The sequence below is a fragment of the Ammospiza caudacuta genome, chromosome 3 (genome assembly GCF_027887145.1).
Source record: "Ammospiza caudacuta isolate bAmmCau1 chromosome 3, bAmmCau1.pri, whole genome shotgun sequence".
Classification (NCBI taxonomy): Eukaryota; Metazoa; Chordata; class Aves; order Passeriformes; family Passerellidae; genus Ammospiza; species Ammospiza caudacuta.
Genome location: NC_080595.1, coordinates 94,446,660 through 94,468,547, shown reverse-complemented (window position 1 = coordinate 94,468,547; position 21,888 = coordinate 94,446,660). Strand labels below are relative to the sequence as shown.

The 21,888-nt window shown below is 36.8% G+C and overlaps 1 protein-coding gene across 1 annotated transcript in view; it reads right to left on the bottom strand.

Annotated features, from left to right (window-relative positions):
* Window positions 1-21,532, bottom strand: part of CEP162 (centrosomal protein 162) — a 42,488-nt gene extending 20,956 nt beyond the window's left edge. The window contains exons 1-13 of the mRNA XM_058801246.1: window positions 21,512-21,532; window positions 20,987-21,164; window positions 20,054-20,156; window positions 15,293-15,431; window positions 6,877-7,029; window positions 6,428-6,614; window positions 5,429-5,481; window positions 4,123-4,238; window positions 3,146-3,176; window positions 2,660-2,782; window positions 1,745-1,936; window positions 1,495-1,576; window positions 375-639 (exon numbers count right to left, since the gene is read on the bottom strand). Of these exons, the coding sequence (XP_058657229.1) occupies window positions 375-639; window positions 1,495-1,576; window positions 1,745-1,936; window positions 2,660-2,782; window positions 3,146-3,176; window positions 4,123-4,238; window positions 5,429-5,481; window positions 6,428-6,614; window positions 6,877-7,029; window positions 15,293-15,431; window positions 20,054-20,113 (1,401 nt within the window). The 5' untranslated portion in view covers window positions 20,114-20,156; window positions 20,987-21,164; window positions 21,512-21,532. The remainder of the gene's footprint in view (window positions 1-374; window positions 640-1,494; window positions 1,577-1,744; window positions 1,937-2,659; window positions 2,783-3,145; window positions 3,177-4,122; window positions 4,239-5,428; window positions 5,482-6,427; window positions 6,615-6,876; window positions 7,030-15,292; window positions 15,432-20,053; window positions 20,157-20,986; window positions 21,165-21,511) is intronic.
* Window positions 21,533-21,888: the final 356 nt, after the last annotated feature.

Here is a 21,888-nt window from a genome sequence, read left to right as displayed (position 1 = left end):
CTCCTATATTCTTACTGAACTGCATTTCTAACTGTTCTCTCTGTACAAATGCTCCCTGTTCTGAGCCTGTTGTGCATTTACACGTGTCCCTCCAATGCTCATGTGCTCAAAGACATCACTGTCCTGAGCTGGAGACATGGCATTGCAGCAGCCTTCCACATGTTGGGCTGGGACAAGAAGAATCCCACTGGACCCAATGTACACTGGATTTGGTGACCTCTAACAGTAGCAATGGCAACATGAGAATTTCAAGGAAAACAAACACAGTCTCTCAATTTCTTAACATCAGAGCATAATCAAGTGACAGGCAGTCTAAAAATACATACCTTTAAAAATTACTTCCATACAACAAAAATCTGGTTGGTAATACTTACTTTTTTAGTTTTGTTCCCTTGTGAAAGCAGAGAGTTTTGTCCTATTTTTTCTCTTAGTAGATCAGGCTGCACTTCACTGGTCTGAATTTCCTTCTCAGTCATCCTCTGAAAGTTATTATCATTCACGCTTGTCTGTAGAAAGATGCTTTCTTCTCTGCTAAACTTTTCAACTAAGTTTTTCTCCCAAGATGTATTATTCTGGGGGTCTTCCAAGGGTGAGTGGCTAATGAGGTCATTGTCTGTGCTGCCTACCAGTTTCACAGGACTACAAGAAAAGAGAAGTCATATATAATAAGACTTTTGCCTTTTGCTTTTCTATCACTCTGGAAAAAGCAGGACATTTTTTCCTTACGTATCAGCTGTAAAAACTGCCTGAATTTCAAAGAGCTACTAAGCCTCTTTTAAGACCCGTCTTGCAGATTTAGTCATACAGATTCACTCCCATGCTGTGTAAAAAGAGCTGCTTCTCAGCAGCAACTGTTTTTGTAGAGGTAGCAAAATTATCTACAAGATAAACATCTGTAAGCCTGCAATTAATGCTAATTAAAAAATGAGCAGTATTTCTGTTGAGTGCAGTTACATGATAAGCTCCCTGAACTCATCTGCTAAGCATAAGCTGTATTTCTGACAGTTGCCAGGCCTGTGCTGTCTGCTCTAGACAGAACAGTTGCAGCAAATAAGAGGGAGGTACGGAGCATAGGTTAGTAAGAATCACAACAGTGAGGTTTGATCTTAAGAGAATTTGAAATTAAGATTATGGAGTTTGGAGAGCTAGAATAGGATGTGGGCTGAAATGCTTGTATGGGGAAGGGGAAAGAGCAAAACACTGGGAAGGCAGAGATCCTAGCTGTGAGAGTGATGAACACTCCTCCAAATGATTTGACAAACATTGCTGCTTATCACCTGAAGTAAGTATGGGAATCCCTGGTCTAAACCTACTAACACTGTATAATTAATTTAACAGTTCACTGCAAATGCCATAATGCCAATGCATGATATAACAAAATTTCAGTATGTAATTAGAGAAAGATACAGATAAGTTATTTAGTGAGCTATTTTTCACAAATTGTTAGCAGCTTTAGATTGCTACAAGTCTTAAAATGCATCTTGAAATAAATACCGTTCAGGGTCCACATCAAAATTTCTGGTATTAAACATATGTCCTGTAATTGTTTTCATCAATTCTTCCACAGTAGGTAAATCTAAATTATGAGAAATAGATATAAAATAAATTAAAAGACAGCCTAGAAAAAAAATATTTGTTACAAGGACAACATTTAAAAATGTTTCATAAATGGACTATTATAGATATTACTGGTTCACTCATTTTACAAGCTTGTACAATACATGCCTTCCTTTGAGCTATTTACCTGAATCAACAGTTGACATGTTTTTTGCATAGATGTCATTATTTTGTGCAATCCTTTGCCCTAAGCCTTCTGAGACTGCCATTGCAGAACTGTGCAGTTTCTGCTCGCCAGTGTCCCCCAGAGACTGATCAATGTGATGATATGCCTGGTATAGTGCTTCCATGTCACTGGTAGCTTGTCCATAGGAAGTACCTGAGAAAAAAGCAGCTTTGTAAGAGACACTACTGGATTTTCTGTTTTGGGAAACAGAATCCCACTGGAGCCTGGGTTCCAGTTACTAGCTTGGTCTATTATGTGGGGAGAGAGTGATATCATGTGGGGAACAGTGATATCATGTGCATTAAAAAATAATTAAAAATCTAATTTTTCCTATAAAAAGAAACAGTTGCCAAGTTAATTAGCGCCTACTAAATTATCTCATCTACAGTTTGTGTTCCTCTCCCTCATTCTCCCCCATCTCAATATTTTAACAGTACCAAAATTAACAGCTTTTGTTAAATGACTATTTGAACAGGTGCCATCACAGCCATAATCTGGAGGTAAGTGGCCTGTACTGTTGTGTGAAGTTTGATAAGAGAATGCATTTAATAATTCAGTTCAATGCTGTCAAAGAAGAATTTTAGATATGAGAAATAACCAGAGGTGATGGTATTTAAATATGAAATTGCAGCATCAAAAACTACTTTTCAATAACCAAGTGTTTGGCAGAAACACCACTATTTCCTGAAGTATTTCCTCCTGCTTTCAAGATCTGTTGGCAAAAGCCAAGGGCTTAATGTTCCCCAGTAATCTAAGAACAAGTGAGTTACCTATTTTAAAAAGTCACCTATTTTAAAAAAGGAAGATTTTAGGTTTTGAGTTTTGTTGTGTGGTGGGGTTTTTTAATTTTTCATCTTTTTCTAAAGTACCCCTTACCTGCTTCATTCATTTCAACTGCACCGACTTCTTCAGGCTGATCATGTTCCCCTGGAGCTACATCTGATGCTTCAATGGCCTTCTGAAGCTCTACAGCAGAATCTTGTGAATCAAGCAATACAACTAAGAAGATAAATGTTAAAGAAAACAAAAATTCTCTTATTTATACTTCAAATAGAAGTATACCAGAGCTTGATGTCTTAAGTATACAAAAAATACTACACAGATTATTTTATTGCCATTAGTGGAAAACCAATGAACTCTGATTACAAGTCTGAGTTCTGAATAGGTGTAATAAATATAAAAATACATTGATGATCACCTTGAAGTGTTAATATGTAGATTATTTTAACTATTTAAGTTCAATGTATTTTCAGTAGAACACAATAAAATGAGGTGAAAAATATCAAAATAGTAAAAATCAAGTAAGCAAGTTTCAGAAAGTTCCATTTAATCTTCTTCCACTGAACAAAGTTTGTATTTTACCTTTAGCCAGCATGCCAGTGTTTGCTTCTTCCTAACACAAAAAAACCAAAAACCCAAACAATTACTTTTTGAATATCAGGGGAAAAAAACTGGACAAACTTTAGAAGTTGGTCCAATACCTAAAAACAGTTTTTAGAACTTAGAACTAACACTCATTCATTCTCCAAGAATATGTGCTTCTCTAAAGTCCTCCTTAGAATGCCATAAAGTTCTCAACATCCTGTACTCTATAAATCTTTTCGCAGGTGAATAGAAATTAAATGCTCCTCTGCATAGAGGAGCATTTTTGCACCTTCCTGGTTCTCTTTTATTGTAATTTGAGAAACAAAAGTTAAGTAGCAGTAAGGACATTATTTACAGCTCCATTCTAACTTTTCAAACATTTACTAGAAATACCACTCTAATAAATTTCTTTAAAAAGAACAAAAAAACCCAAATAAGTTTACCTAGTGAAAATGATTACATGATGCTCTATAGACTTCTTTTGAAAAAAGCCCAAATCTGAATGTGTGCTCCAGGGATGCAGCCATGTGCTTCAACCACATGGGCTACACATGAGAAATAAGCCAGTGGACAGCAGTGCCCTCACAGCTCATACATACAGTGAAGATTTTTGGGTCCTCTGTCCAAAGGGCTTCTCTGCACAGAATTAATTGCAGTAGTCTGCGTCACTCAAAAGCTCTGAGAGATTAGACACTACCCATCCTGAGGCTGAGTTTCCACCTGAGCTCATAATTTGTGCACTTCCATCTTCATTTCTTAACTCAAAGGAGGAGTAAGCAGGAAACCCTGTGAAGAACTTAACCCCTTCTATGACCTAGCACAGGGAAGTGCATATCCTTAATAGAAAGATATAGTCTGAGAGCCACAATATTCTTTCAGACAGTATGTATCATATAAAGGTTTACTATATTTAGTTACATATTGCAGAGCTTTTAAAATTCCTGCAAGTAACAGAAACATTTAGCAAGCTATACCTGTTCTTGAAGACTTAAATCAACTTCTGACATGATGTTTTGATTCACCTGATCTCCTTCAGTTTTAAGGGCAGGATTAGTATCTGTTTCTTCTTCAAAATCTTCACTGTAGCTACCTAAAAGAGTAAAAGTAAATGTCAAACAGAATGAATACTCAAGGAAGATAAAGCACTAAGAGACAGCTACTTCCTTTTCCCCAAGGCCTCATCTAAGAACAGCTACTGCTAATGTTACTCCTTTTACAAAGGCAATAGAAAGTTTCCAAAACTGAGTGTGGTACTAAAACTACAGTGAAAGTCACACATAATATCTCTAAATTCAAAGGAAGCTGCCTTGTGATCAGACATGCTTTGTCTCAAGGTGTACTTGAACTGACCCCTTTTATTCAATTACTCTCTCTCACTTAGGGGTGCAATGATGCAATTCCAACCCTGCAGATAAAGTACTCTGTACATTCACTCAGACAGTTTTGAGGCTCAGAATCTGTAATTTGGCTTCTTATGACCTGCTCTGGTTGGCCAAAAGCCACTCTTAAGACAAAGCACTATTTAAACCCACGTGTTTCAGAGAATGAACTTTACAAGCAAGCCAAAGGCTTTTCCTTCAGTTACCTAGATCCTTTGACAAGTTTCAGTTCTCTTTTGCTGTATCTCTCCCCCTCAGCTCCTGTGGTTAACAGGCTCCAGTGTCTGCATTATCTGTAACACTTAAGCCTAGAACCCTTGCAAAACACTGGATCATAATGTGTTCTTTATGTGTTTATGGTTTACAAATACATCCTCCTTATGCTTGGGAAATTCAATCCTGACAACAGGACCTCTCAAAAGTTCAGCTGAATATATACATTTGAAAATACAATCCATTAAATTACATGAATACACACTATCATATGACAGCAATGAAGCATAAAATAAAGAGACATGACAAGTGAAAGACAAATAAGCAAGAAATGTAGCATGAAAATTTTGTGGGGAAATCAGGTAAGAGTAATACTGCAGATTACAGAGATTAAATTCAGGTATGAGAAGATGGCACAAAATACAGACGACAAGACACTGGAGTAAATCAAATTTCAACATCAGAGGGTTTTTTTTCATTCATGAATGATGCAGGATTTTTACTACTTTTTTTCCCTTTTTTTGTCTTATGGCTCACAATGGATTAAAAATCCACTTCAGAAAAGAAAAGCACAGAAGCAAAAGTAAACACCTTAATCCCTCTGTATGAATAACAGCTGCAGTCATAATGCAACAGCAGCCTAAAAGGCTGATGTAAGAACTACAGGTGAAATAAAAGATTGCATTACCAGATTTCTCTTCATGTGCAGGTTCTTCTTCTTCTTTTTCAGCATTTTCATTTCTGAGAAATAAAATGAAAATTCTACTCTCTTTTTGGACAGCAAATAAATATACTTTTTTTCTTGGAACTCTACACTCTGATATTTCTTACAATTATTAATAAAAGAAAAAATTGCAATTTGTCCAACAAACCAAATCAAAGGTAAGAAAAGTTGTAAAAGTGTCAGAAATTATTAAAATAAAGTATTTCACAGCTAAAATTCTCAATCTAACTCTTAAAAACACTCCCTTTCTGCATTCTTTTCAACATCTACATTAACTTCTCAAAAAATATTTTTACCATCAAGGTTTGCTTCCTATTCTGACCCAGTCATTCTGGATTAACAAAATCATTTTAAAAATCACCCACCTCTCCTTTCTTTCCCCTTTTTCCCATAAAACAGAAGTTTTGCCCTTATCTAAAGCTCTCCAGAATTCTGTTTCTCTAACCATTTTCATATCAGAAGTTGCCTCTGAACTCAGCATTTTCACCAAGAGCAGCCTGAACTTCTCCTTCATCCATTTCTCTCACAGATGTTGGAACTTATTTTCACATAACTGATTATAAATGGGTTGCCCTAGTCTATGAAGATTAGGTATCTTTCCTCTAGATTCATTTGTAATATCACATCTAAAGTGACATAGAATGTTTCCTGATCTATTTTCTTGTTATTATCAGTTGTTACATCTTTGTTTAGTTACTCTGTACAATTATGAATGTTGAGTTGTTTCTACTGAGTTATGCCCAAGACTGTGGAGCTACATCCAATCATCACTAATTCATGCTCTCACTTTTATTTATTAAGCTCATTTCTTCCCTTGTCTTGAAGAAAAAAAGCAAACCACAATAAACAAAAAAAACCTGTCTGAAATTATATACAGGATATCATCCAACAAAATCTCAGTGGCTATACCCACCCACATGTGCCCACTAATACCGTCCACAACCTTTCTTCCCCCTAAATTACCGTACAAATGGTGCTAGTACAACAGAATCATTGGAATCCAGCTCTTTATTTAATCTTGAATAATCAATAGTAGAGGAAGCTTCTTGTTCAAGCTTGGCAAAGAAGATCTCTTTTTCTTCTTGTTCTTCCAAGGTATCCAATCCAGCTCCTACAATACTTTGATTAGGCCCAGAAGCTAAAACTGAATCTGAATTTCAAAAAAGAAAATAAATGGTGTCTGTGCTGTATGTCCACACAGAATAGCCAAAATAGTTAACAACAGCTACAGACAGACTTATAAAGTACTAATGGTATCAAATCATTACAAACTAGTACTAGGAGACTTCAGTTCATGACACAGCTGACAGAAGCGAAGAATCCCATCTTGAAATGAATTAAGGTAAAAAATTTCATAGTAACTTATTTAGATTTAGTTAACTTGATGAAATGGTTGGGCTCTCAGTTCTCACCATTTGTTTCCAGGCTGTCTCTACTCAAAGAGACAGCATCTCCATTACTTTTCTCAAGCTGCATCTTTTCCACATCCATGTTTTCATGACCTTCTCCCACAGGCTGTGAAGTGTTCTGCACCTTGAGAAAGTTTCCATTGGCTTCAAGCATTCCTAGGAACAAAGTTGCAATATTCTTGACTACCATCTAAAAGTTACTTGCATGACACATCATTTTTCTAGTCTCGTTCCAGAACCACCAGTTTTAATCACGCATTGCAACTGCAAAGATGTGCCGTCTCACAAGTCGCATTCACCTAATTTCCACTGATTCTACATGTAAATCTTGTTTAATTAATTAAGCTATTAAAAACATTATCTTTCTATCCTTCATATTTGCACACACACCTAAGGTTCAGCATGAGTCAAATGCACCTGAGTTACTGTCACATTACTCATGAAAGACAATCTCACACACAGACCCTATATAGAAATTGATATTTCTTTCTTAAAACCCAGCCCATTTCATTTGATTTACTACCTCAGATCACCATAGATTTTTTTAAACTTGCTAAGCCATTGGCTTGGCAGCTACATTTCATTTGCTGCTTAAAGGCTGTAAGGAAAAAAATAGTAATCAAAGTCTCTTAAAAGTCACTGATGAACACCCAGTTATGCCATTCTACACATTTATGCAACTACAATTTGTAGCTGCTCTCTCCTAATTGCAATTTCACTGTTGTGAGGGTTCAACATCACCTTAACAACTTTTTGCTGGCTCTCAGGCAGAACACTGCCGTATCTACTTCCTTACGGAAGACTAAAAGCCAGATATCGCAGGACACTCCTAGTTCAAAAACTCCCTTCTGCCTGCAAAACACACACGCTTATACTCAGATTCTGGATAAGTTCTCATTGGAGGAGGGATAGGAGAAAAGCTGCTCATGCATTTTATCAAATGACACATGAAATTATTTAACAGTTCTCACAGAAGGGAACAGAAACTAAGTCTGTTTTTTCCAACATGAATCCTCAGTTGGTAACACTCAGAATTTTTCATCCTGGCCACATGATGCTGAGATATAGCTGTGTCCTTGTACTGAGCACAGCAGAAGGGGTGAAGACACTGACAACAGCTCATTACCTGCTGCAGGAGACAGGAGATCCATACATCAATTACACTAAATCAGTCTTCCATGTGCTGATCAAGTGTTTCAGCTCTGAGATCTTCCTCTGTTCCCTACACAAGCCCATACAAGTCCCATTAAAAAACCCCATACTTGCCTATATCATGACAATGGACAATCCTTTCCCTTTGGTACTAAAAATACACTTAGGGTGAGGGAAGGTGGGAAAGTAGGAGCTTCAACACCTTTTCCCTCCCTACTGGGCAGCCCTCAGCATATTCATTCTGATTGTAAGAGCCTCCGTTTTAAAAAAACAGAATAGGTTTATTTTCTGGATTTTAATGATAAAGTCCCCTTGCATGTCTTTTTGGGAGGCTAAGCGCAGAAGATTCCACACCTTGGAAATCCACATCCCTGTATCTAACCTCAGCTCTGTCCTCAATATAGAGTTCTTACTGACTTGCCCTGCACGCAACAAACAATGTCAGAGACATTGTCTAAAAGGCAAGCTCCACACGCACAAAGGCTAATGCCAATATAAATACATATTGCTACATTGAAAAGCAGAAAATGGAAAGCTCAAAGTGCTGAACAGAAGTAAAAAACTACAAATAGCCCATTTCTCAGGTAGCCAAATGCAGTAATTTAAAGTAATTTACTCAGATGGCACTCTATTCTAGTTTTCAAGACAGCAAATAGGAGTCTGTTTGCAGCTGGGTGACAGGTTTTTTGCAGAGATTTAGATTAGCCAAACCCTCATCAGACCTCCAACACCCTGTTTTTGAATGAGAATATATTAGCAGAATCAAATGCTAACTGCAACTGACCTCCTATGTAGAGATTTGCAAGAAAGGAGAAGGGATTATACAACAGTAAAAAAACCCAATTAGAATGTTTAATAAAACAAAAGTTTAAAGAAAACATTTTCCTCTGTTTTTTTAATTTAAATCATCTGATATAGAGTGAAATTTCTCACCAGATGTACATTGATCTTAAAGGCTTCACAGGGTTTATGCAAGCTATCTACTAATTTTTAAATATTTTGCTAGCCAGGGTTTGAGTCAAATAAAGAGTTTTTTTAAAAAAGCAACTTCCTTAATAATCTGAAAATCTAATACTGTTTCTGCAGCCATTAAACATGGCAACTTAGCCACTCTCAACACCCACACACACTACTCGCTGCTAGTGAAGGCAAAAATATTTGTTTTCTCTCATCCTACACAATCTGAACTCTGGGAAACTTATCAAACCTGGAGAAAATATCGACTCATATGGATTTAAGTCTCTTAATTGTGTTTTTGTGTTTGAACAGTCCCATGGATTTCAGTGAGGTTAGCAAGAGCCATTTGTTTTTGCGGGGTGGGTATCTGTTACTTCTCTTAAAAGCTTCTTAAGTAGTTATCTTGAATGCCAAAGATTTCACTACCTGTATGTTTCTAAGCAACATTTTGTAAGACTAATGATATATGGTATTCTTTTTTCAAGTACAGCCACTTGAAATGAATTAAAATAAGAACCTGAGTTTCACTTTGAATATTTATAATGACCATACTTGCAGAGAAACATTTAAAAACAAAGGACTCAAAGTGGTAATAACAAACATCTACCTCAAAAAAGTAACTTATTTTTTTCCTAATCTGACCAAGACTGTCAGAATTGAGTTATTTTACCTTTTTAATACCATATAAAATACAGTAAATTTGTTACCCTCAGAATTGCATGGACTGTCAGAAGCGAGGGCTCCTTCTTCTTTGTTTAAGTATGAATCTTTCTTGTCCTTATGAAATTTTTCCACCATTTTGGATTTAGACAAAGCCTTGCTGCGAGATGCACTGGAAGATTTAGAGGGAACTACTTCTAAGTGTACAAAAACATTATAAAATTTAATGCATAGTGGACAGGGAATAAAGAGAAGAACAAGATGTGAGACTTCAAAGTGACATTTCTGAAAAAGTAATACAGTTCAGTTTCTTGTACACTGAATTACTTCTGATTTTCTACCTGTAAGTAAAAACTAAAGTTAATACTTATAATTTCTGGAAATAGAACTACTCTTCTCCATCCTTTTTTTCTTATTTTTAAAAAGATTCTTGATACAGGAATACTTTGTATTCAATTGCACTGTTCTAGGAGCTCAATAAATGACCTGAAGACAAAGAAAACTAGTAAAACTACTTCAGCAGTGAAAGGTTTTTACTACGAGGTTTGAAAGGAAGCATGTAGGTTGTTGGTACACAGAAAAGTGGGAAAACAGAGGTACATAAGTATAAATTACTACTGTCTTTATCACTGTCAGATATAAGAACTGCATTTGTTTGCTCTAACCCTTGTGGGGACCTGCTCAGCAGCAAAGCAAATTTCATTCATGTTAGCAGAATTAAGTTTTAGATAACAGCACCTATGCTGAAAACTGCTGTCATGATCAAAGACCCATAGAATGGTTTGGGCTGGAAAGGACCTTAAAGACCATCCAGCTCCTGAGCAGGGACACCTTTCACTAGACCAGACTGCTCAGAGACCCATCCAATCTGGCCTTCAACACTTCCAGGGATGGGGCATCCACAGCTTCTCGGAGCAACCCATTCACCGTCACATCAAAGAACTTCCTCCTAATACCTAACCAAAAGCTACTGTCTTAGTGTGATACCATTCCCCCTTGGCCTGTCTCTAAATGCTCTTGTCAAAAGTCTCTCCATCTTTCTTGCAGGCTCTCTTTAGTTACTGCAAGGGGGCAGTTAAGTCACCCTGAAGTCTCTTTCCTGGGCTTAACAAAGCCAATTCTCTCAGCCTCTTCTCATAGTAGAGGTCCTCCACCCCTCTAACCACCCTAGTGGCCTCCTCTGGACTCTTACAGCTACACTACAGCCTCCATATACCTTAGGCTAGCCAGACAGTGTGTGTTGGATTTTGACATGTTGAAATTGTCACAGCGGAAGAGGCTTCAGAATGGAGTAATTCTGATAAAACTCTTAGTTATGGGTCGTTTGAGTTCATCTTGACACAAGAGAGAGTAGTCTAGGACATCAAGCCAAATACTTCAGCTATTTAGAACAGGAATATGGGGATATGTGACCAGACCTTAACACAGCTCAAACATCCAAGATAACTAAAGGAAGCTGGTGCAGCAAGGAGAGAAATGGAATTCTCTCCAAGGAGAGAAATCAATTCTGATACAATGCATAGGTCCTTTATTACCTCAACTGATGTGTAAGTTCACTAGCAAGGCACTACTTCTCTAAATCTATATTCTCCCACATTTACTGGGAAACTAGAAGTGTTTTCAGCATACCATCTATTATAAATAATGCAAACACCTGATACCTTTTAAAAGAGTAATTTGAAATAAGTACAGAGGTCCTCATATTGCTCATATTTAAAATATTAACCCTGATTTGAGAAATAAATTAATTTTTAGTATTTATCTCCCAGACCTAGATGCTTTACACCTATTCTATACAAATGAGACTTATGAAAACATATACATACATTTTCTAGACTGCACATACACTCTAGAAAACAAGCACAGGAGATGTTCTATAGTCTACAAACTATATCACCAATGTGATCCAAAGACCAAGTGCCAAATATTACATTTTCATGGCTCTCCAAAACATTACTGATCTGCTTGAATTTAACACCAATGCCACGCTTACATCAGGACAAGCTGATTGCTATTGTCTTTTATACAGACAATGTGTATGTGGCAGCTTGGTCAAATGGACAGTTTGCCAAGGATTTTCTACAGGAAACACACTAATAATATAAGGTTGATACTGAATAAATATATCAAAACATATTGAATCAAATACCAGACTGGGAATGGGGACTCTTTTGTTCAGTGTTTTCCACTACTTCGGCATGGCTTTCTGTCAGTTTCTTCTCTTTCCTCGCTTTAACAAATTTTATTTGAAAATCTTGAAAAGACAAACAGCAGGAACAAACATGCAAGCAAGACAGGACAGGAATTCTTAGTATCCAATTTCTTTTTATCATTTAAATGACAAAATCAAGTAGAAAGGGCATCACCTAGGTCTCCAACCTGTCCAATATGGAAGACAGTGTCTTGAATCATAATTTGCACATTTCAGTTTAAAGCTGAAGAGCAAACAGTTTAAATGTGCCTAGAATAACTCATGGAGTTATTTTAAAATGTACTTTATACTTCTCAGTGAAATAGGCTACCTATATAACAGGCTCTCTACCTATTTCCTGGCACTTCTGCAACAAGATGCCTTGGGAAACAAAAAGAACAGACAACAAGTAAGTGTAGAGCACATATTTAATCTTCTTCTCTTTGTCTTTCAAGAAAGTGTGATATAGATAATGAAGTAACACAAAATCAAAACTCAAACTGCAAGCAACTTACCAGCTTGGTGTATTACACAAGCTAATGATCCAGACTTTCTTCAGATAACATTATCTCTAAACAGTCACACCCAAAGACATCAACTTATACATATGGAGCATGCATTTGTAATGAATGCACTGCCACACTGTGGGTGAAGGTAAAATTTAAGCATTTATATAAGTTTGATTCATGATGATAAAACAACTTTAAAACCTAATTCTGTTAGCTGATAGTCTATTGACTATGTCCTATCTGCAACCAACATGAAGGGTCCAGCCTAGAACGACACAGAAGGGTCTCCAAAAAATTTTGAAGCATGCTGACATTACACTTCCCTGAAATTAAATTCTGCTTATTTTCATGTTTGTTAGCATCACAGCAGTGTTATTATTTTCTCCCATAAGAAACTGTTTTGCTGTTTAGGAGATGTTTACATATAACCTTACAAAAAACTACAAGTCTAAATCATCTTCTCAGTCATCCAGTGCAGTAACTTACATTGCAACGTTGCTGTGCCATCATCCACTTTTAATAGGTCTGAGCAACACACCACACAACATACACATGCTGAGAATATTAGACATGGCAAAATGGTATGTGACAAAGTACTTGGAAGCACACAAGAAAAACAGAGAGATACAGAGAGGAGAACATGAGCAGTTCTGGAAGCCTATCCACACTGAACTCCTTACAGTCACCCAACCTGTCATTTTAAAACATCACAAATATGTCTATATGAAGTAAAATCATAGCCACATAAAACTGCAGAGGAAAACTCCATTTATCCCAAAGGTGGTCAAGAGGTGGTCTCTGCAAATGGCTCCCTTTTGACTCTAGGTTAATTGCCCTACAACTAGACCCTACCTTGCAGAAGGGGATTCATCATAGCATGTATTTTACAACTGATACCATTTACACGTGTCCAGTGTGACAAATACATCCCTTTCCTCATGGGATGCCACAACCAGGAGATCCACTTCACGCCATGGAGTTACCACCTTCTTGCTAAGACAGAAAGAGGAAGGCCCTCTAGCAGGAATTAAAGGCCCCTCTGCTTGGCAGTACTAAAGTAGTAGGTGGGATATGGCTTATTGCATATGCTCCATGAGTGTGGTATTCTATGCAGAGTGGTGACAGAGCAGTAAATTAAATAAAATGAATAATCTGCCTGGCAAAAACGGTGCTCAGGGAAGAAATCTGTGCACGGATCTGGCACACCTGGCGTTCACTCCTATATTCTCAGCTTTGTTATGTCCAACTGCCAAGATGTTGGATCTTGGGACTCAAACTGCATTACACACACATTACTTTTAACTCCCTCCAAAAAAACCCCCAAAAAGCAGTCCCTCATCAACAGTATGAATATGAACAGGCTAGCTTCTTTTGCATGTAAATTGATTCCATACTAGCAAAACCGGGTAGGCTCAGCCTTTGAATGTTTTTCCATTAAATGAGAAGCTTTTCTTAAGAGAGACGTTTAAAAGTTTACCAGGTATTTCACACATCAGTAAATTGTAGATAAAGCTTGTTCCAGCTCTAATAGCTTTACCTCTAGTTAACCTGCACAACTGATAAGATATTCTTAATTTTAAGAACAACAGTGGTAGAAATTGTTTGGATAGAACATCTCAATATAATCACATTGTTTCTTGTGACTCTGTTTTTAATTTTACTTAATCCACACAGGCACTGTTCTCTAAAACTTGTAATCACCCTGCCCTTTAGGAACCTATTTCAGTGTGTTTTCTACCATAAGTATCAAAGTTGGGTTGCCTCAAGCATCTCAGAAAAACCATGGAAACATGCTGAGCTTTTAAAGTAATCAAAATTTTCTTTGAGTATGTAGAAAAATGAGGTCATGATAACCTCTTAATTCTCACATTACCCAGCAAGAACACTCCATCCTTACATTATCTGAAAAGCTGTAAGGAAATCATCATATCTCATAACCAACTGATAAGAATTTTCTCATATCCATGTGAGTTTTACATCAACATCTTAAAAGGCCAAGACAGACAAGAAGTCCAGGTAGCACCTATTAGGATTAAACCTAAATGGCACAACTGCTGACTAAGATTGGACTCCTCACTAAGATGACACTGACAGATAGTCTTAAAATCTGAGACTATCAGCAGTATTTTAACTCTGTCAGATGAAAAAAATGATTTTTGTAACTTTCTGTTAGGGTCCACTTGCAATTAATACAAATCATGAAAATTAAGAAACCACCAATTACTACAAGAAGAAGAGGGCGAACAAACATCCTGTGGAAACTCACTACTATAGGTTTTACTATCCGACAAGAAGACAATGTAGAAATTAAAAAAAAAAATAGAGGTGGAATGCTTGCAAACAATTATGTATTTTCTTCCAGAACTATGTGACCGTGTCAATACTGAGCCAGCAATCATGTCATCACAGCCCATTTCGCCTTGAGCCACAGTTCTTGGCAAGGGAAATGCTGGGAATACTGAAGACATACATCTTGGATTCAGCTGATGTTGAAAAGTTTTTCTGTCTTTGTGCTTTTCCAACCTACTACAAATATTGCAGTTAGCATGTTTATACAAACTGGTCTTTTTCCACTACAGTTTCGAAAACAGAAAGTTACAAAAAGTCAGTATAAAGAACAGGTTGGCTACAAAACACATATGCCAATATTTCTGTGAGTTTGTAAGTTATATTTTCTAACTATTTTACTATTTATAATGTGCTTATTTTTTACAAATTTGATTAATTCAAAAGCTACAGAAAAAAACCCCATCAAACAGCTTGCATACAACTTGAATATAAACCATTAAAAAATACAATTCTATTTGACTTTTATGCTTTACAAACTTGCACTGTAACATTCTAAAACACGAGTGGCACCAGCTTAATCTCAAACCAGGCCTAACATGCAGTATGAGAAAGGACTAGCCTGACCCCCTGTGGCCAAAACATTGCAAAACTTTTAATTTACCACCATCATCCGAGTCTTCCTCAGATAACCACCAGGGCATTGAATCCTTTTTCTTTTTTTCTTTTTTCCTGGGCTGTCCCAATTTCTCAAGAATGCTGGACTTTTTCTTTGAATTTCCAAGTGAATCATCTGAAAGAGACTGAATAAAACGCATACAAGATTAAAGAGATCTTTTACATGTTTACATTGTTTCAGCCACTCAATTCTAGACTTCTGAGTCCAGATGCCTCTCATTACTCCCCACTGTTTGCCATTCTTGTATATGCATGACAAAACTGATTAAGGAACAATAACTATATTCGTATGGAATAATACTGTATATTTTAATAATCCCACTGCCAGAATTTGGATATATTAAAAGTGGATCGCTTCAGAGAAACTAAGTTCAAATGAACAGCAAAATCAGCTCTTTTTCAATTAGTTAAGACATGTAAGAACCAAAATTCTGACTATATTCCTGAAGATAATGAAGTAGACCAGAAACAATTTTATCTTATCCTTGCTTTGTATGCGAACATTATTATTAAAATTCTAAAAATAAATGTGCACTAGCAACATTCTGGCTGCCAGCAAATCAGACTTCAGAAATTAATTTTATACTTTGTATTCATGAAATGTAATAGAAATGCCAGAGCCATTCCTACCCAACTATGTATTAAACTTTCATATGTGTTAGTCATCCATGCTGATTTTGACTGATGGCTTGAATCAATGGAAAAAAAAATCTGAGTATGGACACCATATGAATTTAAGTTACTGATAAGTAACAGGAAGGAAAAGACAACTAACCTCTGCTCCTTTCTTTTAATAAAGCTCTTTATGGCCTACAGCAGGCTCAGAGTCACAATTAGCTATCCACACACGCAACAAGGAAATATTCATTAATCTGGTGCACTGCATCCTTATGTTCTACATATTCGTTGTGCAGCAAACTGGGGTTAAGGGGAATGGAATACTTTTAATCTAAATTTTTAGCTACAACTGTTAAAACCAATTGTCCTAAAATGTCTTAGAGAACATGGTGCACAGAGTTAGTAAAAGCCATAAATGGTAAGAAACAAAGAATTCACATATGAAATGCATCACATGAGAAAATTTCAAAAGCTTCGCTTTTGTAATAGTCACAAATAAGAAAATCTGATAGTATAAACCCAGTATTAGAGGCAACAGGATTGTGGATACTTAACATGGAAAACACAAGGGTATGTTTTATTAAAACAAGCCTCTGCAATCTACTGCCTACTATTACATTAAAAACACTGCCATAAAAGCCTACTTTTACTATATGACTAAAATTTCAACTTCTTCATTCAAATATCAAATGCCAATTATATAAAACTATAATTTAAAGAAAAATAATTGTAATAAAATATTCTTTTTAGTATCTCTGATGAAGAACATCTTTAGAGCTTTCAGTTTCACTAGAGAAAACTAAATGTCTGTCATACATCTTAGAAAGAAAGAAGTGCTCTGAGCCTTGCACTTTAAAAAACCCACAATTTTAATAAATTATGAAACTGCTAGACAACAGGATGTATTGCAATTTCTCTCAGTTGGCTCTGTGACATTGAACAAAACAGGCTTTAGATTTCTAATAAATATCCCACTAATAACAATTTCCTGACACTAGTCACAACACAAGCACTAGTGCCATTGTCCCCAAAGGTCAGACTGCCTCCTGCTAGCTGGAAGCACTGACAGGTGCTTGATGCAAGCAAACCCTGTTATCACTTGCTGTTTCTTTTACAACTAACAGGATCCTCTGCTCTGCAAGCAGAACTTCAGTGAATGCTCACTCTCCTTAGTGGATTGTAACTAAAGAACCTGCAACTCCCACAGGCTGTGCTCAAATTCTGGAAACTTTCCATGTCCAGCCATCTTGTCAACTGCAGACAGTAAAGGTGCAGCAGCTGGGAGCGAAACGCTGACACAAAAATATTGGTGTATTTTCCCCAACATATCAGTTGTCTCAACAGCAAAACTTCCAGATTTTTTTTCCTTCCTTTGAAATAAAGGTAAATCAGTCAATCATCAATCAACATTTTGGACTCGTAATGACTTCTCTGCACCAGTAAGTGGCACCAATTTGTTCTTTCCCCTCCTCCATAAGACAGCCTCTCAGCCTTTCAGGAACACAGACACACAAAAAGTGTCAGTTGTTTAATCTCAACATTGATAAAAGCCTAAAGAGGCAGTTTTAAGAACCAGAACAACTACAACGCACATCATCAGCTTACCACCTCCTCTGCATGTGAAAGAACTTAAAAAAGATGGGTAATACAGAATTTGATCTAAACTACTCGGACTTTCATGACCAGTTGTCCTAATTAATCCATGAAACCAGTATTTTTCAATTATATAAGTCTACTCCAAAATATGCTTTTATTATACAAAGATATGTTAATCTATTTGATCTTTTAATAAAAAGTTAAAATGCTTCTCTAACGTGGCTTAATGTGCAGTGTTTCTCTTCCAGATACAATTCTACAGATATTCTAATAAGGATGGTATAGCCTTCCTTTTGAAAGTCTTCCTTCTCAAGTATCCATGAATATCAAGTAGAACAACGGTCAACTGAAAATACTAGAAGCAGACAACAGCTTTTTCACAACATTGCATTGAGTCATCAAAAAAGGGCAATTAATTCAATTAATTGAAGCACTGTGTATTAGAAAGACTTCCTCACAATAGCACATCCCAAGAGAATGTCACAGCAAACACTGAAAACCTGGAGCTAAACCAGTATGACAGATGATGCTCAAGGGAAATCCAGTTGACAACAGGGGGAAGCACACCAAAACAAGATACTGATGGTGAGGAGTGGATGGAAAGGAACACAGACAGTGGAGGAGGAAGGATTATGGGAAGAAGTATGGATGACAACAGGGTGTCTTGGCAAGGGGCTGGGAATAGGCATGACCAGGCAGAGGGAATAATTAAAGGATTTATCCTACATGCAGTCATTGTTATTACACATTTGTGTTTCCTTCTGTATAATAATAGTCTAGAAAATCCACTGATAGCTTTTAAAGTTCTGTGTATATGCCAAAAGACTTAGTTTAATCCTCCTATTAGACCTGCATGATCCAGCTGTATATACAGCCTTTCTTTTAACTTCATATGTTTTAATCACAAACATACATACATACACTCACCCCAAACATAGATTCATTAAGAGTTATTTAAAAGGGAAAAATCCTGCTCCATTTCCTCTTTGAAAGATTTGCTTCAACAATATTAAGTCTGCCCCAAACTACTGAGAAACAGATTTTATTATTCCCCACCTGCTGCGACACTCTCAACACAAACATCACCTAAGACAGGTTTCAAGAAATGGACCACATCAGTTTCTCATCTTTCTAGTATTAAAAGGCCAAACACTTTTTATAAAAAACAAAAGCAAGGAGAAGGGCATAGCAGAAGATGCCCGTGTAAAAATAACAGAGAGAAGAGAACATAATTGTTATCTGGGTCTGTATCTAGCTAGCAAAAATCACAGTGCATATTTTTAATAACTGGATTAGCAGTTTGAAAACAATTTTGGATTGAAATTATAAAAAAAATTAAGACATGAATTGTTAAAGTTACATTCTCTGGGACATTCCAAATGCCACTTAGAATAATTCAATAGTTATATGAATTTTTTTTATGAGCATCCTCAATGTCGGCAATAGCTGAGGGGGAAGAAGAGGGTGTCAAATGAGGAATGGAATACTAGAAGCAATCACATGCAGAGTTTTGCAAGATGTGCATAACAAATAAAAGAATAAAACTCTTTTCTCCTCACCAAAGCAGCTCCCTCTGTAACAACCGTAAGTACAGAATTTTGAAGGAAATGCAAAGACTAGTTTTCTAATTTTACTAACATTAATAATTTCAGTGAGTTCAAGAGTGCTTAGTTACATCATTAAATTACTTTTCACAAGTCATTCAATTGTAACACAGCCTCTACTTAAAAAAAAAAATAATTCATGCATACATTACATATAACAGAGACTCCACAAATATTCTCTGCCATCACTAGTTCTGCTTATATACAGAATTAAAATCTAGTGAAGGCCTTATGTAGCAGTATTTATGTTTTAGGGTTACCACACCGTGTTCTGACAGACCAGAGGGCAAGTTCTGAAATTAAAGGTCTATCTGCATTGAAAAAAACATACCTAGTCAGGGCATTTAGATCATGTCTGATTATTCTTAGATTAAGCCACAACCCACAGACTTGCATGATTTTGCCAGTACTCAAAACCATGAAGCACCATGAGGAATTAAAGGAATCTAATTCAAATTTTCTAATCACTACAACACGCTTCATTTTATACAAGAATTTTTAAATATAATTCAGTGAGAGTAAGCACTGCACAGAAAAATATAGAAATTTTAAACATGTAGCCTGTGTTTGTATACAGGCAGATTTTTTTTTACCTCATTTCCAATTATACATCAATTTGAAGCTTCTGGTACTAAGTAGCACCAACAATAAAACTGAAACAAAAATCAAGAACCAAGGGCTCTTTCTGAAGATACAACCAGGCAATGACAAAAATATTTATTTAATTACAAAACTCTTCCCTTGATATCTATACAGCAAAATAGTATGAATTTAGCTTAGCAATTAAGAGCAATTAAGACCCATAGATAAGACAGCTATGTTAATTATGTGATAAAAGGAGAGCTGAATCTTACATTTCATATTCTTCCATACTCAATTTTCCCCATTTTTAATAGAGAATAGGCATGTGACCTTGCTCTCAAACATACCTCTTTCAGAAACTCTTCAAACTGCTCATCTAATTCTTCCTTTGAAAATCGATGAGCCATAATTTGCAGCTGGATTTTCCTTCCAAACAACTGAGTCTAAAAACTAAAATTTAAATTGAAGTTAATTAAATGCATTCTGAAATTGATGTAACCTAATGATTTTCTTGAATAGAGCTATAAGAAAAAAAACCCCAATCCATAACTTGAGAGATGACAAACACCATTCTCCCATCCCTTATAAAACTATTTACTGAATGAGACAACCAGCACAAACGTACCTAAATCACCCAAATTCCTTACAAGCAAAATACTCATTTCCAAAACACCAGCTTCAGCATTTAAACTTTGACGGATAAATAAAATCTGATTAACTTCATCATCTTTACATTTTTCTTCAAAACTCAGCTCTCTTAGCAACCCAAGCATTTTGTTAATAATCAAACGAGAATCTAATGCAGTAATATTTTCATTTTAAGGGTTTTTAATTCATTTCTACACTTCTTTTCCAACACTGGGAACATCTGGCACTGTTAGTTTTGTTTCATCATCTCTGCTGTGCTTTGGATTTAGTAAACAATAAATACATGTAAATCTTTTTAAGGTTAGGGAATGGCATTTGGTTTGATCTGCCCTGATGGAGAAAGCCAATGACATTTGCACCCCTCTCCTTCCCCTAAGTCTGCATCAACTTCTCAGGTACAAAATATGCCCAACAACCAAAAGGCTGCAAAGCTTTTGTGTATCACACTGCTCAACACATATGGCTGCCTTCAAAACTGCAGATGTATGGCAGCATTAAACTGCACTAGCATCTTCCAGCCTGAGAAGTGTGATGTAAACATAAAAGGGCTAAACATTTGCAAAAGTGCTTTTACCATTAAATAAAACTTCTCCCAGTATGGAGCCCACTCAGTACACAGGACTGTTACCTACCTAGTAAATTGATTCTGACAGGCGAGTTGTGACAACTGTTTCCTGCTTTCACTCCTTATCCATCCATAGACCACCCGACACCTTGGCTTTGGCAGTTAAAAAAAAAGAAGTTTTATAGCAGACTGGCCAGGCGTTGAATTCAGCACGATATTGTTATATAAGCATTTGGACAATATCTCTGAAAACATGGTAAGGAGATTAAGAACGTTACCTCTCAGGGCACACATAATTCAGCATCCTTTTGTGCTTTCACATCAAAGCACACTCGATGTTAAACGCAAGATGCTTTAGCAATTTAGTAACTGTGCCAGCTACTTCAGCAGGTGGGGAATATTTAATTCTAGCCTTGCCAGAAAAACCAAGTGATTCTCCTGACATTATCTTTACTTTTTCCTACATTAGAATGACGGGCTTCTTCTGCCTACCCCCTAATTACATCTTTTATAAAAACTAAAAATATGTCACTTAAAGAACAACAAACATGTTTACAATTTCGGTAACAGAAGATCACAGGCAAACATTAACCTTAGCAAATATACTTTTCAGCCATATCTTCAGACCTGGCGGCTCACAAATGACTTCGTGCACAAAACAAAGGCGGCACTTGCTGGGATATATGCTACAACACTGCGCAAAACGTGGAAGTTTTGAGGAGGTATGGCTAAACCACGGGGATGGAGGGAAGCTTAAACAGCCTAACACATTTCACGTAACCTTTTAATCATCCCAGCCGCGACCTGATCTTCTTCCTCCTCCTCCTCCGGCTTTCCCTGGAGCACACGCGCGGCGGGCGCAGGGCAGCGCGGGACTCGGGGGCGCAGGGCAGGGCTCGGCTCCAAGGCCCGACGGGCGCCCCGGGGAGCAGCGGGAGAGGGAACTGGCCGCGGCTCGGAGCCGAGCGC